Genomic DNA, 15,517 nt, shown 5'->3' on the forward strand with positions numbered 1-15,517 from the left:
AGTCCAGGAGTGAGTTTAATACAAAAAGTACAAAGCCAACGTGAACGCAGTTACTGCATTAACTGTGCAAACAACGGTATTGACAAATGTCAACGTTTAAATGACGGGATAGAACGCGGTGACTGCCGAGGGGAAGGAAAGAAGACAGCGCGAGGTGAGGGAGCTGGTTCCTCACAGCCGACCGGGCCGCGTGTGCCAGCGCGGTGCCAGTTAGCTGCAACCACTCACAAAACTCATTGTCCGTGTTCAGGGCAAAGACACAGGTACGATGTTGCCCAGAGAGGCCAGACTTTGAAACTTCAGATAAGACCTTTAAAATAAATTAATTAGGAAGACCACACATAACACAGGCATACAAATGGGGCCTTTACCGTTGCTGTATTTCAGACCCAGTGTCGGGGTAAGGTGATGAGCTCGCAGCCCAGTGCAGTGAGGGATGCTGCGAGACGTCCTGGACAGCGCCAGGTACCTGGCAAGAAATGATGTCACATTGCCAGTTTGCAGGCAGAGCTTGTCCAAAGCCTCTGCACGTTTAGGGACTCAGTTCTGTTTCGGTTGGAGCAATGCTCTGAACCGTGCTCCGGCTGTGACGGAGCACGGCTGAGGTGCGCTCCCCAGAGATTTACCGGGAGCCAGGACTCCTGCAAGTGAGTTTTCCTCTGTGCTCAAGTACCAGCTGGACCATTTCCCGTTAATGTCTGGGCTATGCGCAGTACGTGCCAGAGTGTGTCCTGTGACACGTTCATCGCATTGTACATGAAGAACAACAGTTAGCTTCGCAGCTGTTAAAAACAAATAAAATTGTAATTACAAATTTTGAGTAAAGTTTGATGGTGGGATATCATAACTTACAGAAAGTTGTGCAGCAAAATTTAAAGAGAGACTTTACATACCCAAACAGACAAAAAAGGAAAAAATATTTATCTGACCTATATAAAAAATAAAAAAATAAGACATCAGCCAGATAATAAAATAACTTCGCTCTAATACACAGCAAACACTCCTGCCCAGCCACTAAGATGACGACATTTCCGGGCAGGATCTGAACAAGAGAGAAGGATGTATAGATTTAATTCTACAACTCCTCTTCTGCATCTGCTGTTGTGTGGATCCTCCTCTGCACCAGTACCCAGGGAACTGCCCGCCAGGAGTTCGTAGGGCGGACAAAGTCAATGTCTCTGAGCTGCATTTGCCCCGCTTGGCTGCCACATGCCAAAGGAGCAAAGAGAGAATCGTAACGATGGAGAATCTGTAGAAAACAGCGCAGTGCCTGTCATTCCATCATTGCTCTAAACTGCTGTGTGTACTTCGACAGCTCCTCGGTTTGATCCTGAAGTTCCCTCATGGCACCTGTGTTTGGATATTGTATTGCAGCATTTTTGGTGGCGACAGCGAGATTCTTCAAGAGGCTGCAAAACCGGCTGCTGCTGTGGAGAATGTCGTTCCGAGCATCTCTTTCTTGAGTTTCCTGGCAGAGAGAATCCACTAGCTTTTGTCCCACCATAATGATCAATTTGCTGTGGGATATGAAGACTTCAGGTGGCTGGTTGTTGCTCAGACTATTAGTAAATACACCGATAGCCTTGTGAAGTGCACTGAAACACAGCTTACAGTGTTCTGGGAGAGCGATCTTCTTTACGGAGTCCTGCTTGCTTTGAATTGCAGTCTTTCGTGCAGATGGCAAAACCTGGAAAAGGATTAAAAAAAATGAAAATAGACTCAACTTGGTGGCACACTGATTGTTCCTTCATTTGCTCTACTCTATAATTCTTCACATTTTTCTTCACTTACAGGGAGTTTTGTTAGTTAATAGTCTCCAAATTGCCCAGCCCAGGAGGTTTTTACAATCAATTCTCTTCCCATAAAGTACTGGACTTCAAAGTGGTGTTTGCTCTTGATCGCCCTTTCCCTAAACAAATTTCACCAAAGACGATTTTAATACCAGATAGCAGAGGAAGTGCTGTGGCTAAACATCAATCCTTCATACAGTCTGGACTTCAAGCATTCAGATGGTACAAAACATTCAGACTTGATCTTTAGTGGTGGTGACTTCATGAGGGTTATGAATGATTAAAACTGTACAATAACAAGTGTCAATCCTTACACCAGTGCAATACTAACTCTCACAGCCTTATCCCGAATAGTACACAATGGCAAGCTAATAAATAGTGCGACTTTACACTAGAGTGGTTCATTGCATTTGAGGAAAATAGATGCTTTGCGCAGGTTTTCAGCAGTGATTCTAAAAACTAGTTCTGGGAAAATGAACTATGAGAAAACAAATAGATCTCTGTGTATAGATATGTGTGTCCAAATGCAAATTCTTTTGAATTTTAGCAAGCAGAAGAATCAGGGACTAGAAGTCCTTGTAAATAATAGTTTTCAAAATCAGAAATACCTTTGGTTTTGAATCTGTACTCTCTTTTGCTACTTCTTTACCTGAAATGATTTTCTGTGCCTGTTACAACTCAAAATGAAAGAAAAATTGAAATGGTTTACATAAAATAACTAAATATAAATGTGCTTTTCTCTTTTTTCAGGGGAAACAACTCCTTGCTGTGCAGCCTTCATGTTAGGGACAACAATGGTACATTTATTAGAATCAACTGTAGATTTTTGCCTACTAAAAATTTAGTATCTGATCCTACAAGACCTAAGACAAACGAACATCAACAAAGCACATTCCCTAAATTCTCAGGACAAGCCAGCATTTCTTTGTGAAACCGAGAGAGTTACATTCTTAGTACACATTTCAGTGATTCTAAGGAGAATGATTCTAACAAACATCCAAAATTATTCTAACAAATAAATTTGACAATTCACAGTAAGAGTTTAATTTAAGCATGCTTTCCAGTACACCTCAAGTTAAAAAGTTAACATTTCTTGTTATAGTCGTGTCAGAGTCAAACAAACAAAATGTACCAGCAAAGAGAGAATTACTAGTCAGAAGAGAGGAAACAAATTGCTGACTGCCAGCTGAAAGCTGTCTCTCAAATGAATTTAAGCGGGCAAGCTAACATTTTTTTCTCAGTGCTGGCTGCCTGGGTAAATTTTCAATGGCCAGTTGTCTTTATTATTTAAACTTACTGATCATTCTACATTCTTACGCTCTAACAGGATCCTGAATTCACATAAAGACTGTAAAATAGGAAGTAGTGCAAACTCAGTTTGGCACTAGTGCAAAGAGAAAATAGTGCTAATGGTTTAACATCTGCAAACAATCAGGAATATAGATAGTAAAATCCAGTTGTACTGACCTGTAACTGAACGTAGTCACAGTCCTCAGTGGCATGCTCTTTTGGGTTCTCAGAAGAGACCTGACTTTGGTTGGATTTGTCAGGCGTATTTCTTTGAAGTGAATCTATTTCTATTCTTCTCGGCACAGTGATTTGTTTTGCCATTTTGTATTCTGGGTTCACTTTTGATTGCTTCATTTCTTGTTCCTTCTCATGCTTTCTGAAGAGAAGCTTTCCATTGGCAATGACGATGGATGCAAACCGCTTGATATCATCTGGAATTGTGCGGGCTACCATAACAAAGCGATCAAGATCATCTGGGTTGTTCTGAGGTTTCCTGAGGACCAAAGCCTCTAGTGACCAGTTGCAGTTGTTTAGAGCTTCTCTTGTTTCTGTTAAGATTTTGAATGAGTTCATAAGGATTTCTAGCTGTTTTTTAATTCTGGTCTGAAGGTTGTTATCAGTGAGGCAAGAGGCATTTACCTTTATGACTTGAGCAAAGGCCAAAAATTCCCCCAGTGACACTTTTATGTGATCGACAGCTCTATGGATTTCTTCAATGCTTTTCTCTAGGTGCTCTTGTAATCTCCACTTACTACTCACAAAGATCATTAAACTCGCAACTGAGCTGGATACGCTGTGCTGCAGTCTGGTCAGGGTCTCTATGGCTACATCAAGGTCCAGTCTGATTGCTTTGGCAGGCTGTTCTGACGATAATGTAGAAGAAGACTCGGCAGAAGAGTTTGAGGACGTAGAGAGCGTGCTGCTTCTGCTCTCCACACTAGAAACAGAAAACCTGTCTTGTTCTAATTTGGCATCTCTTGAGAGCTGTGGAGGAGCACTGCATGCTTGGTCTCCAGAACTATCGCTGGTTTTTTCCATCTGTTTCTTGGCCTGCGAAGCAGTTGGCAAACCTTTTGGAATATCATAAACGTTCCCTTCAGAAATCTGATTCTCAGCCTTTGGAGCCAGGAGACCTGGGGGTACATCACAGCTACCGTTTTGTGGCAAAAGGAGCACGTCCCGTGAAGATGGAACATCGTAGAGGTGGATATCTGGAAACGTTAATTTCCGTTGTGTTGGTGGAATATCGTATAATTGTGGATTTACAACTTTGGCTTCAGTGTTTGCTGTTAGCGCCTTGTACCTGGCTGGTGGTATATCGTACAGCACCTGGTTCTCCAAGGAATGGCCAGAAGGCTTTTGTTTTAACCGTGGTTTTTCAGGTGATACTGGAATATCATAAATCCATTCTGACTTTCGAGGATTTGGCAAGGTATTGTAATGGCCCCAGAACTTTTTCTGAGATTCATTTTTTGAACCATCAGTTTCTCTTTTGGGAGGGACATCATATAGCTGCAACAGAGCACACAGGATTCATCAGCAGTGTTTTTAAACAAGAGCTAAGAACCAAAGCTGAATTCTCAAAGCATGTAAATCTATGCAACTCCAGCAATGTCAATGGAACTGCACTATGAAAAGGCTAGCCTGTCATTTTTATTTTCTTTATAAAATGCTCAAGCTGCACATACCAAGGTTAACATATTTTGTGCACGAGCGATTAAATCACACAGCAGCGACCCCAGCCAGGGAGATCTGTGGGCTCTTCCCTGGCTCCTTTGGGGTGGGAAGCTGTCATAGTTTTCTGAAAGGGCTACAAGAAGAGTGAAATGCCAATTTATTAGTGGGTAACGTCAAACTCGGTTTTACAGACTGAAGGAGGTAAGCTTTCATCAGCCTCTGTGTAAGAAAACACTTGATTTTCCAGTATCCTCACCCACATTCATATGTATACCCTGACAAAAAAATAAATCACCAACAGATACAACTGGCTGTTCTCAAACAACTGCAATGAGTTTAAATTTTTACTTGACATAGGTTTGCTAGGTCAGATACGGCTCTTTCCCAATGCCTTAAAAATATGTTTGTGCACAGCTGAAGTCTCTGAGCTGGAAAATGCACGCTTCTTGTATAAGAAAATCCAGACTAAGCCTAATAAGTACTTTGGGACAGATTGTGCCTGGATGCCTTACAAGCACAAAGCACAAGCACGAGGGAGTGGAAGGAGGTGTAGGAGTGTGCGGCAACAAGAAACAGCTGAAGGAACCACTATGTAATAAAAATTTTAGAAAGAACTGGCCAGGTCAGGCTTCCCCATCTGCAGAAGTCATGTGTGACAAGGGGAGTGCAGATAAGGGCGTTTCAGACCAAAGCCTGAATTTTCCAAATTGCCCCTGAACAAAGAGTTCTAAGAAAATGTGATTTGAGAAGCAATGATAAACCGTGTCTGCGAAAGGAAATCTGCTCCCAGGCCGCTGCAGCTGGTTGGTACAATTGTTAACAGCCATAAAGACGTCGGGAACACCAGCTTCAACGAGCAATTGCTCAAAGGCCAGCGCCCCGGTTCTGGGCAGCACCGGTCCTGCTGTCACTACCAAACACACCCCGTGCAAGGCTGGCTTCTCAGTCATGGGGCGGCTGTGACCCTACAGCACTTCTCTTTAAAGCCACAAAAGCAGGAAGCCTCAGATTTTCTGTGCCCTGAGGTGCCAAAGCCCAGCCCAGAGAATGTGTGCTAAGGAGCCTGTCTAAATTCCACTGGCTCCTGAAACTGTTCAGGAAACCTGAAATATTTGGCACTCAACTAATGCAGAGTTTCCACTGAGGCATTTTATTTACTCTGAAATTTCGCATCAGCCCAGGGTGGTGCTTGTCAAGCAGTGGGAAGAGATGGGAAGGCTGACCACCCCAAGGGTGCCCCCAAAGCCAGGTGTGCTCCACTCCCAAAAAAGGTGGTGGGAGGGTGCTGTATGGGAGCAGGTAGTTTCTGTATGCTTAAATGTTATGAACAATTAGACTTTTAAGAATGTAGGGTATTGAATTTGCTTTTCACTTTGTCCTAAGAGGAAAAGACAAGAGAACTTGTTGCCTGCAGTCTAATAAGCAAATGCAAATGCAGTAGTAGTCCTAGTCCTGGCAGGTCCCCCACTATCCAGGAGCCAGGCAGTAGCTCTCCCTTTAACATGAAGGACAAAGTACTGCACTGAGGGTCTGCTGGTCTTATCGCCTGGGAGGTCACCTCAAGGGAGGTTCAGCACATGTGCCCAACATCGTCGTAATGAGAGATTATTCGCCTGTCCCACAAGTCTTACCTACCTGGCCCGCCGGTGAGTCTGTCTGGAGAACAGCTCCTGCCTTTTCTGGGCTGGATGGGATCTTGTAAAGCTGCTTCTGCTTGTCCTGGAAACCCTCGGTGGATCTGAGCGGCACAGAGCCCTTTCGTGCGGTGGGCGGAGTGGCACTGCTCTGGGCAAAGGGAAACAGAACAGGTTGGCTTCCATCCTTTGCAGAGTCTGCTGAAGAGTTTGGTGGAGTCAAAGTCTTTTGGGCCTCAGCACCTAGTTTGGACAGTGTGGGTCAAACTCAACCTGTGGGATTGCTGCAGGAAAGCTGGGGGATTGCTGCGGGAGAGCTGGGGGATTGCTGCGGGAGCACTGTGGGAGAGCTGGGGGATTGCTGCGGGAGAGCTGGGGGATTGCTGCGGGAGCACTGTGGGAGAGCTGGGGGATTGCTGCAGGAGCTGGGGGATTGCTGCGGGAGCTGGGGGATTGCTGTAGGAGCTGAGGGATTGCTGCAGGATTGCTGCGGGATTGCTGTGGGAGCTGCGGGATTGCTGCAGGAGCTGCGGGATTGCTGTAGGAGCTGCGGGATTGCTGCGGGATTGCTGCGGGATTGCTGCGGGATTGCTGCAGGAGCTGCGGGATTGCTGTAGGAGCTGCGGGATTGCTGCGGGATTGCTGCGGGAGCTGCGGGATTGCTGCAGGAGCTGAGGGATTGCTGCAGGAGCTGCACGGGAGGGTGGCTGGCACTAGGTGGTGCAGGGCAGCCACCACCTACACGCCTGACTTTGGGTCTGGGCAGGGATCCCCCCACTTACACAAAGCGGGTACTGCAAAGCAGTTTGTGGGGTAACTTGTGGGGTAACTAATAAATGAATTAGAGTGGGCTCAACCCTGCGCTGCCAGGGAGGGCACGATGCGTGGGGAGGCTCCGTGGACGTGCTCCCGTCCCACACACAGCTTTGCGTGGCAGGCGATGGGCTGGGGCCTGGCGTCTGTCCCAGCCTGGTCACCTGCACGGCTGCAGCGAGGCAGAGGAAATGTGACGACACTCGCTCTGCCCTGGGGAGCATGCTATCAAGAGCCACATCACGTAACAGGATGCTTCGGTGGTAGGTGCAGTCGGTGTGTTGCCTTTACCCTGGATGCATCATGGTTACGTGATCTAATCCCTTGCATTTTGTTGCCCAGGAGGCGAGTGGAGTGGGTGACATTTAGTTTCTTTTTGTATGTGCACTAGTGACTCTTCTGTAAAAACCTTGAAATCTTCCCCGTCGAACGACACAGAGACAAAGCACGTTCCCTGATGGATACACCGAGGCAGAGAGGGGGACACTGATACCGAGAATTCATCTGTGCCCTGGACTCAGGAATGGTAAAACTGAAAGTGTTTATTAGAAATGTCCGAATTTGAGACATATTTCTCAAAATGTCTAACAAATTCAAAAGAAAATTGCTCTAAGTTTTGAACTTCCCTAAAAGTATATGGTGTTCTGCCAAATTTTGCAACAGGCAAACAGAGAAACACTGTAAGCATTTACCTTAAAATCTATTCTGAGGTCCTACAGGGTTCCAGCTGCATGGGGGGACCATGGCAGGACTCACCTGCGTGAGTAGGGCCTCCCGGCGCTGTGTGGATGGAACGTCATACACTTCACTCCTGATATTTGGGACCGAAGCCCGGCATGCTCTCGGGAGAGTAAGCAGGTGCTTTTAGGGGGAAAAAAACAATACTGAGAAAGCTGCAGTGAGCAGTAAGCTCAGGACATCTTTGAAAACTCAACGAGTTGAGTAGGCCACCGTTAGAGTAATCACTCTTAAGTGATTAAAAACCTTTCACCTTTTCACTGATGGTGACAGACAGGAGCTGACCTTACAAGCAGGCATGGTATTTTTTCTCCCATATCTCCTTTGCCAGCATTTTTGCTTTATTTCAGATAAGAATTGGCACATACAAATCAAAAATGAGCTGCCTTTCTAACCAAGGGAGGGAAAAGATTTGGAGAAAATCCAGCTTCAGTTATCACTTAAATCTTTAGTCTACCCAAAAGCAGAACCACCTAAAAAAAGAAAGCGGGGGAATTTCTACTTCTCCAGGCTCACAGAGCCAGTAGGTCAAGCCATATTGAGTGGGGGTGAGGTCCAGGCTGAGGTGCGTGTCTCTGCGGGTATGAAAGACCAACTTTTTTGGTAGGAGTAAATGCAGTCCGGCTCCATCAACAGAGATGACTGATAGGGCAATTCCATCGTTTAGGTCAACTACAGACTAATTCTCCTGTTTGCTTAAAGCATCAGTTTAAGAGCGATGACCAAATCTGAGGGACAATTAGTTAAGATGCCAAAATATGAATGTTGGGAAAGGACTTTTTTACAATCAACCTGAAACCGCAGAGTTTTGTTTGTTTAGCATGGGTTTAGCTTGGCTTTCCGCAGCGGGTTTATAAATGGGGTGTTGTAAACTACTGACCCACAGAAACACCACTGTGTTATAGTAAATTACTTCAACTTGGAGGTAGTGTTCTTCATCATGTAAGTGAGTGTTGAGTGACTAAATTTCGGAGAAATACAGTAGAGGAACAAGACTCCAGCTTTTCAACTGCTTGCTCTTAGCTCTCATCTGAGGAAGGGGCATGATGAGCAAACAGAAATCCCCTCAGCCCATCCTGCTTGCAGATGGAGGCAGAAAAGAAGAGACTTTCCTGAGTAGAAGGGGTGGGAGAGAAGTGGTGTCAAGTGGTGTCCTTAACCTAGGGCTGTTTTCAGGTGGACAAATCTTACTCAGTATACAGCAAAAAGAAAACTCACTGAGTATCGCATCTGACTATGTTTTAAAGTACTTTCAGTCACAGTAGAGCTAGAAGGTGCCCTGCGCATTGAGCAGAGGTGAGGGGGCTTTTCTGCAGGGGGAAAGCACACAGGGATTTTGGTTTGGGTTATTGCTTTCACTCAGCTCCCTCGAAGACTTACAGTGGCTTTACCCAGCTGCTCAGAGCACAGCTGAGCACGCCAGGAACTTTGCCAGTTGTCCCATAGGATCTACGCGGGGCGGTCTGGAGCGCTGCGGTTCCTCCTGCGCTCGCGCAGGCTGTTGAGCCCCCGTGCATCTGTGCAAGGCTGGTGAGCACCGCCATACAGCTGGCGTGGCGACAGCTGTGACGTGCAAGAGGCAGCTCAGGCAGATCCGAGCTTCTGCATAATAAAAGCAGGCTAGCACACTGTTTTTTTTTTTCTTTCTCTGTTAGAGTAAACAAGGCTTAGGTATATAAACTCCTGAAATGACAGAGACAGGAATAGCCGAGGCGCTCTTCTGTTGGGCCATTCATTCAGACAATGAACAATAGATGGCATTTTCAGCCCGATTTGCTGGCACAACGTGGAGAATTTGTAACAATCTTGCATTCGATTTGCAAATGCCTTCCTTAAGGTTAAGAATGTGGAGAAATCAGATTATGGCAAGTGCTAAAGGGTCTTTTGTAGCTATTACTCAGTTTGAGCTTGCAGTTATGGTAACTGAACACAAAGGCTGGATGTGCAGCTGCAGCACTGAAAATTAGGTTTCAGTCACCAGAGATGTACCAAGGTTGTCTGTTCTCCAGCACCCGTTTGCCACTCCGAAGGAACCAGCACCTCGCTTTCCGTGACTTGTCTTTTGGCACTGGGAAAGGTGGCTGGCTGAGCCACATAACTCAAATGATCATTAAATCAGCCTAAAAAGCTATATGGTTCAGGGCTGAATTTCTTGCCTTTTCCTTTTTCAATTAACATTTCTAACATGATTTTCACACACAGAATAAAGAGCCACCCAGGGCTGAAGAGCTCAGGGGACTGAACGAAAACTTGCACTTGAACTCACTCCCCACCTGCACTATTTACCTTTTATTATAAAAGGTTCCCTGTTCATTTTATGCTGAAGAAAGCCCAAGTTTTTCATGTTAAGACACTTGATGCAACATTTAGTCAAATTCCATGTTCCTGTTTCATGTGAATGCCAAACACAAGGAGCAGGGAGAAAGAGGAGGCGAGGCCAGGCAGCTGCAGTGGAACTCTGCAAAGCTGGGTTTGCAATTCCCCTCCGTAACCGGGGGCACTCGTGGCTGCTCTTATCCTGCACGCTCTGGGCACTGTCTCCGCAGCGGCAAAAATGAGCTGGGAGAGAAGATGATTCAGGCCACCCAACCAGACCCTGTACCCTCCAGCATGTGGAAAGTAGGTGCTGCTACTTTGTGCAAGCGCAGTGAGAACCTTGAGCAGCAGCAGAGAGTGGCAGCAGCGCTCTGAGTGTGGCGCTGGAAATACAAACTAGACCAAAGGCAGCAATCACACAGCAAAGGGTGATTTTTTATTTTTAATTGTGAATCATCTTCCTGTGCAGATGGATGCAAAGACCCCTCGTGTGCCCAGAGGACTCTGTATGCTGTAGACCATCAGAGCAGAAAGTTCTGTGTCTTGTTATTTTAAGTTTGGGGTAGGTTTGTAAATAATTTCTAGATTCTTCCAAACAAATGGTATATTCTTCCTGCCTTATTTTACAGCTGCTTTAAACTGTCAAAAAAGTGAGGGACTACAGAAGATAGAGACTCTGATCTGTTGCCCAGAGCAGCATTTCCCACATAATGCTATAAACTGTAGTAGAATTGATGGGAGTTTCCTAAACACCATTTATTAGAATGGCTTTGCTGCAAATTCCACTGAAATGCTCAGCCCAATAGCCGTTCTTATTTCCCCCACTCCCCATGATCGGTTTAACAATACCATCTGTTACTTTTATAGCTGCTTATATCCTTACCTGGTTCGTTGAGCTTCGGGTCCTTTCGCTGAGCAGCTGTGCAGCCAAGGCAGGTACCTGATATATTGCTTGGGCGGGCAGGGCAGGGACCTTCGCTGGGGATTTAACCCACCCCTCCATCTTCTCGTAGGTAGACGACAGCACGGTCGGCTTGGGGACGGAGGGAACCTGGTAGATGTTCTGTTGGCCCGCTGGCGGCTCTGCGGAGTCGCTCGGGGTGGAAGGAGGCGGCAGGACAGCCTGGGAGGCGGCGAGGAGCTGGAGGCGGTTAGCGGGGGCCAAGCCCTGCCTGCCGTGGAGGGAGCATTTCCACCAGCCCTCGCTGCCAATGACGTTTTGGTCCAGAACCGTCAGGATGTCTCCTTTGCGGAAGGCCAGCTCATCTGAGCACTCCGCTTTGTTGTCGTATAGCGCCTTCGCCAAGGTGTTCTGGAGAGAGGAAAAAACCATCGGCATTGGGCTGTTACACCAGCAGAAACGTTCATTAGTTCCTCGTTTGGTGTTTATCTCCACCTTAACTTCAATTTTAATTCAGGTCCACCCATTTTCACATTAAACAATATTTCTTAGAGCATTGGTTTCAGAGAGTTAAATGTTTGCAGCCTGTGTCTGCTATGTTCAGCGCAGTAAAGAAATAGCTAATAATAATACTGCACTATGTTTCTTCACCACCTTTTCCCCCTGAGGCTCTTGAAGAGCACTGCTAACGTTCGTTACTTAGAATTATTACCTATGAACATCCCTGTATGAAAAATAGGTAGTTTTTCCCGCTGGCATTCTATGAGTTCTTTCTCAGAAGCTGCAGAGAAAATGCATCATCCATCCAAAAATAAAACTCACGCCTTCCTGCCTGCTGCCCAATTTATCCGAGGACTTCAAATGCACATGAAAAAGGCTAATTATTTCTTACCTGGGGCGGGAGGGAAGGAAAAACTCAACCTTGCTTATTTTCCTTCAAACTTTTTCTTTTCTCAGAGGCCCATGAAGACAGACCTCTCAGTAACGTCAGTGCTAAGGGGTTGGTAAGTGCCCGGTGGTAACACCAGTGCCAGGAACGCTGCTGGAGAGCAGCGGTGGGCTCCCGTGCTTGTGAAGTCCCAGACCCCAGCTGCTGTCTCGATGTCCGCCCCGGACCCGAGAGTCGGATCCAGGCTAACGACTCGTGGGCACGTTAGCGCAGGGCAGGTCTCCCCTAACGACTCGTGGGCACCTTAGCGCAGGGCAGGTCTCCCCTAACGACTCGTGGGCACCTTAGCGCAGGGCAGGTCTCCCTGTGCAGACAGCGGCACCGGCCCAATGGCTCCGTGCTGGCTGTAAGCCTTCGCGGCGGGGCGCTGCGTTTGTGAGCTTGTCCTCAGGTAAGCGCACCTGAAACAGCGTCGGTGTGTCTCTCCGTCAAACAGACATCACCTGTATCTGAATACTTCTGGCTCCAGTATATCTTTCAGCATCTTCACAGAATGCTCTTATTGTCCTTTTTTTTTTTTTTTTAGGTGGGAAACCAAAGAAGAACAGAGCAAGTGACTTTCCTAGGATCACAGGAAATCTGTTAGATAGGAAATTCTCCTATTTCCCAGCTCCTTCACCACTGGCAGCCCTACCTGTCTCGGCTGAAGCCTATAGATTTCTGGCAGTCATGTGTAGGTCACTACATTTTATTTTTAGCATATTTATTTTGGGCATTTGCTTACTCATTACAAAATGACAGTTAAAATGACAGCAGCAGGTAGCTTTATTCACCCGAAGCATTTGTGCAAAGGGCAGAGCGAGCTGCGGACATCGTGGTTTTTCAGTACAAAATACCATTTGCTTTCAGCTTTAAAACACGACTGAGTGCTTCCCAGTCAGCGGGACACTGGCTGCGTTTCAGCGTTAGCGTCTTATCAGAAAGCGCAAGTAATGTCCAAAGAGATAGTACCCAAATAGGAAACGTAATGCCTTGTATTTTTGTCCAGAGCATTTGCTGTAAAGCAACAGCCGGCTTGAAGTTGCAGCAGCAGCTAACCAATTTGTCAGCTCAGCTGATGAGAGCGGCCCGTTGTTAGCAGCACGCATCTCTTCGTCGGGGCGGCCGTGAACAATGGCCTTTTTATCGTACGTGAGCTTGGCCATCAGCAGCTGCCGGGGCTGGACAACAGTCCCATTGACCTCGTGCCACAGCCTGGTTAAAGCAGTCCCCTTGCCTTGAACGTGGAGCCCGCTTTCTCTTTGGACAATGCCAAATGCTCGGCACCACCTGTGCTGAAGTCGGACCTCCAGGAATCCCACCCAGGGTGGGCTGCAATTGTAAAAACTGAGAAGCAACCAACTTTGCCTATTATTCATCAGCAAGACTTCTAGATCTGGCTTAACGTTTGATCCCTTCCTGCTGGGCGCTGGCTGAAAGCCGGACCCTCGTCCTCAGGGCCGCAGGGGACGGGCAGAGGGACGCTGTCGCCCTTTTGCAAGCTGAAACATGAAGAGCCTCGTCCAGGCACACGCAGGAAATCGGTGGCGGAGCCAGGAAGCCTGAACTCAGGAACTGAGCCCCTCGCTAGTGCATCAGACAACAGCCCGTCCTTCCTAGTTGCACCAGTACAAATAAGAGGAAACTTGGGCTCACAGTATGTTTTTAAAAGGCATCTGAATGTTGACATTTCCTCAGCTAATTCTTTCTTGCGGAAACAGCATACTAAACATGTTATTGGACCTAATTCTTCAATTAATCGATGTATGAAACCCACACTGAATGAAAAGTTAAACTGTGAACTTGCACCGTGACAGTCACAAACCTTTTCGACAGAGGGGTCTCTTCGCTTGAAGCGCGACAGGCGTTCCTTCGGGTTTGCCAGTAAAGCTGTGCAAACGCCCAAGGGCGAGTAGCCCCCAGCGAGGTGCCAGTTCAAAGCAGAACGCAGTGGTTCACACGCTGAAAGGTGGTCTCCGATTTGTGGAGCTCAGATTATGGCCCATGGGCTCGCATCCGTAGGCAACACCAAACCCCGGAACCTCTGAGAGCATCTCAGTTGCAAGCCAAGCAGGGGATTCAAAGAAATCATAGGATGCTTTGGGAAACTTGACCTAGCTAGAACAAGAAATCTGTTCATAGATCATCTCATATCCCATCCACAGGGCTGGAACCAAAACGTTTAAGACCTTAAATAGAGAAGTGATAGAGACAGGGCCCAACCTCCAGACTATGAACATGAATGAATTGGAAGATGGTCAGACCTCTGCAGGTCAGCAGAGCTGTCAAACAGGAGAGAGGAAAAACAAACAAAAAAAAAAAAGGAAGAAAAGCAAATGTTCTTCCATCTAAGGCAGTGCTAAATTAAACTTCAAGTTTCAGGACACATGGTCAGTACTATAGAGTTGGAGAGCAACTCTTGCTTGCAGCCCTTGGTGACATTTTTCAGTGCATTTTAAAAAGGGTAGAGAAACTTCGGAAGGTATTTTAATGAAGATTTCTTGTCCTTTTGGCTTGGAACTAGTCTCTGAAGGAATTTATAAAAGGTAGAAAGATGTGTAACATGGAGTATATTAGTAATTTGTAACTAGCAAACTACAGGAAGGTCCCACACAGAACTGTTTCAACAGAGAGCCTCTTGTTGCAGTGCAATATGAGGATGCAAAAAAAAAAAATTTCCAAACCACTCAGACAAAACAAAAACCCACCAACATCTTCCCTGAACAGACTCTTCTGTGTATTTCTGTGCCCGCAGCCTGGCAGAAAGTCACAGCAATACATTGAAAACCCAACAGAAGCAGCACCACACCACTGAAGCAACTGATTTCTGCTGAATTCTGATCTCCCCAAAACCACCGAAGCAGGAACATTTTCACAAGGTGTAAAACAAACGGGACAAACAGGGCTGCCTTTATATTTTGCTCTGTTCTCCTTTCCTCCCCTATGGACAGGACCAAAGTCTGCTTTTTTCTTGTTTCCTTTCCAAGCATTCTGGTTGCTCACCCAGCCTCTCAGGACCTGGTGACACCAGAGAGACCTGTGAAACATTTCTTTTTTGCAGTGTTAGCGCCACAAGAACGTAGGCAGCACTGTTCGTATGAGCTCCATTAGTTTTTAGGAGTTCCAGCTCTGGATTCAGTAGGCATTAGCCCAGGATGCTGAAGATCAGCTTAATCCCGGTAAAACAAACTGTAGCAAACCCGCGGCAATGCCTAGCATCGCCGGCTGATGTCTGTAGTTATTTTACAGGGTATATTTAAAGGCAAGCATTGAACTAGCTGGCTGGGGTACTGGAAAGCGCTGCAGGTCTGGCGGCAAATTGCTGCTCCGGGTTAGCTGATGTTTAGTGGAGTTTGAGGTGGTACTGAATCCCACGGCACTATGAAAAAACCTGCTGGGGCCAGTGGGCTGGTCAGTTGTGGAAGCTGGG

At 46.6% G+C, this 15,517-nt stretch overlaps 1 protein-coding gene across 4 annotated transcripts in view; it reads right to left on the reverse strand.

Annotated features, from left to right (window-relative positions):
* The window catches only part of CASS4 (Cas scaffold protein family member 4), a 26,688-nt gene continuing 11,171 nt past the window's right edge, over window positions 1-15,517 (reverse strand). For all 4 annotated transcript variants that reach the window (XM_054845101.1, XM_054845100.1, XM_054845104.1 and 1 more), the window contains 5 exons: window positions 11,142-11,570; window positions 7,961-8,065; window positions 6,393-6,542; window positions 3,258-4,592; window positions 1-1,687 (listed from right to left, as the gene is read on the reverse strand). In XM_054845101.1, the coding sequence (XP_054701076.1) occupies window positions 1,274-1,687; window positions 3,258-4,592; window positions 6,393-6,542; window positions 7,961-8,065; window positions 11,142-11,570 (2,433 nt within the window). In that variant the 3' untranslated portion in view covers window positions 1-1,273. The remainder of the gene's footprint in view (window positions 1,688-3,257; window positions 4,593-6,392; window positions 6,543-7,960; window positions 8,066-11,141; window positions 11,571-15,517) is intronic.

This window comes from Grus americana, chromosome 17, assembly GCF_028858705.1.
Source record: "Grus americana isolate bGruAme1 chromosome 17, bGruAme1.mat, whole genome shotgun sequence".
NCBI lineage: Eukaryota > Metazoa > Chordata > Aves > Gruiformes > Gruidae > Grus > Grus americana.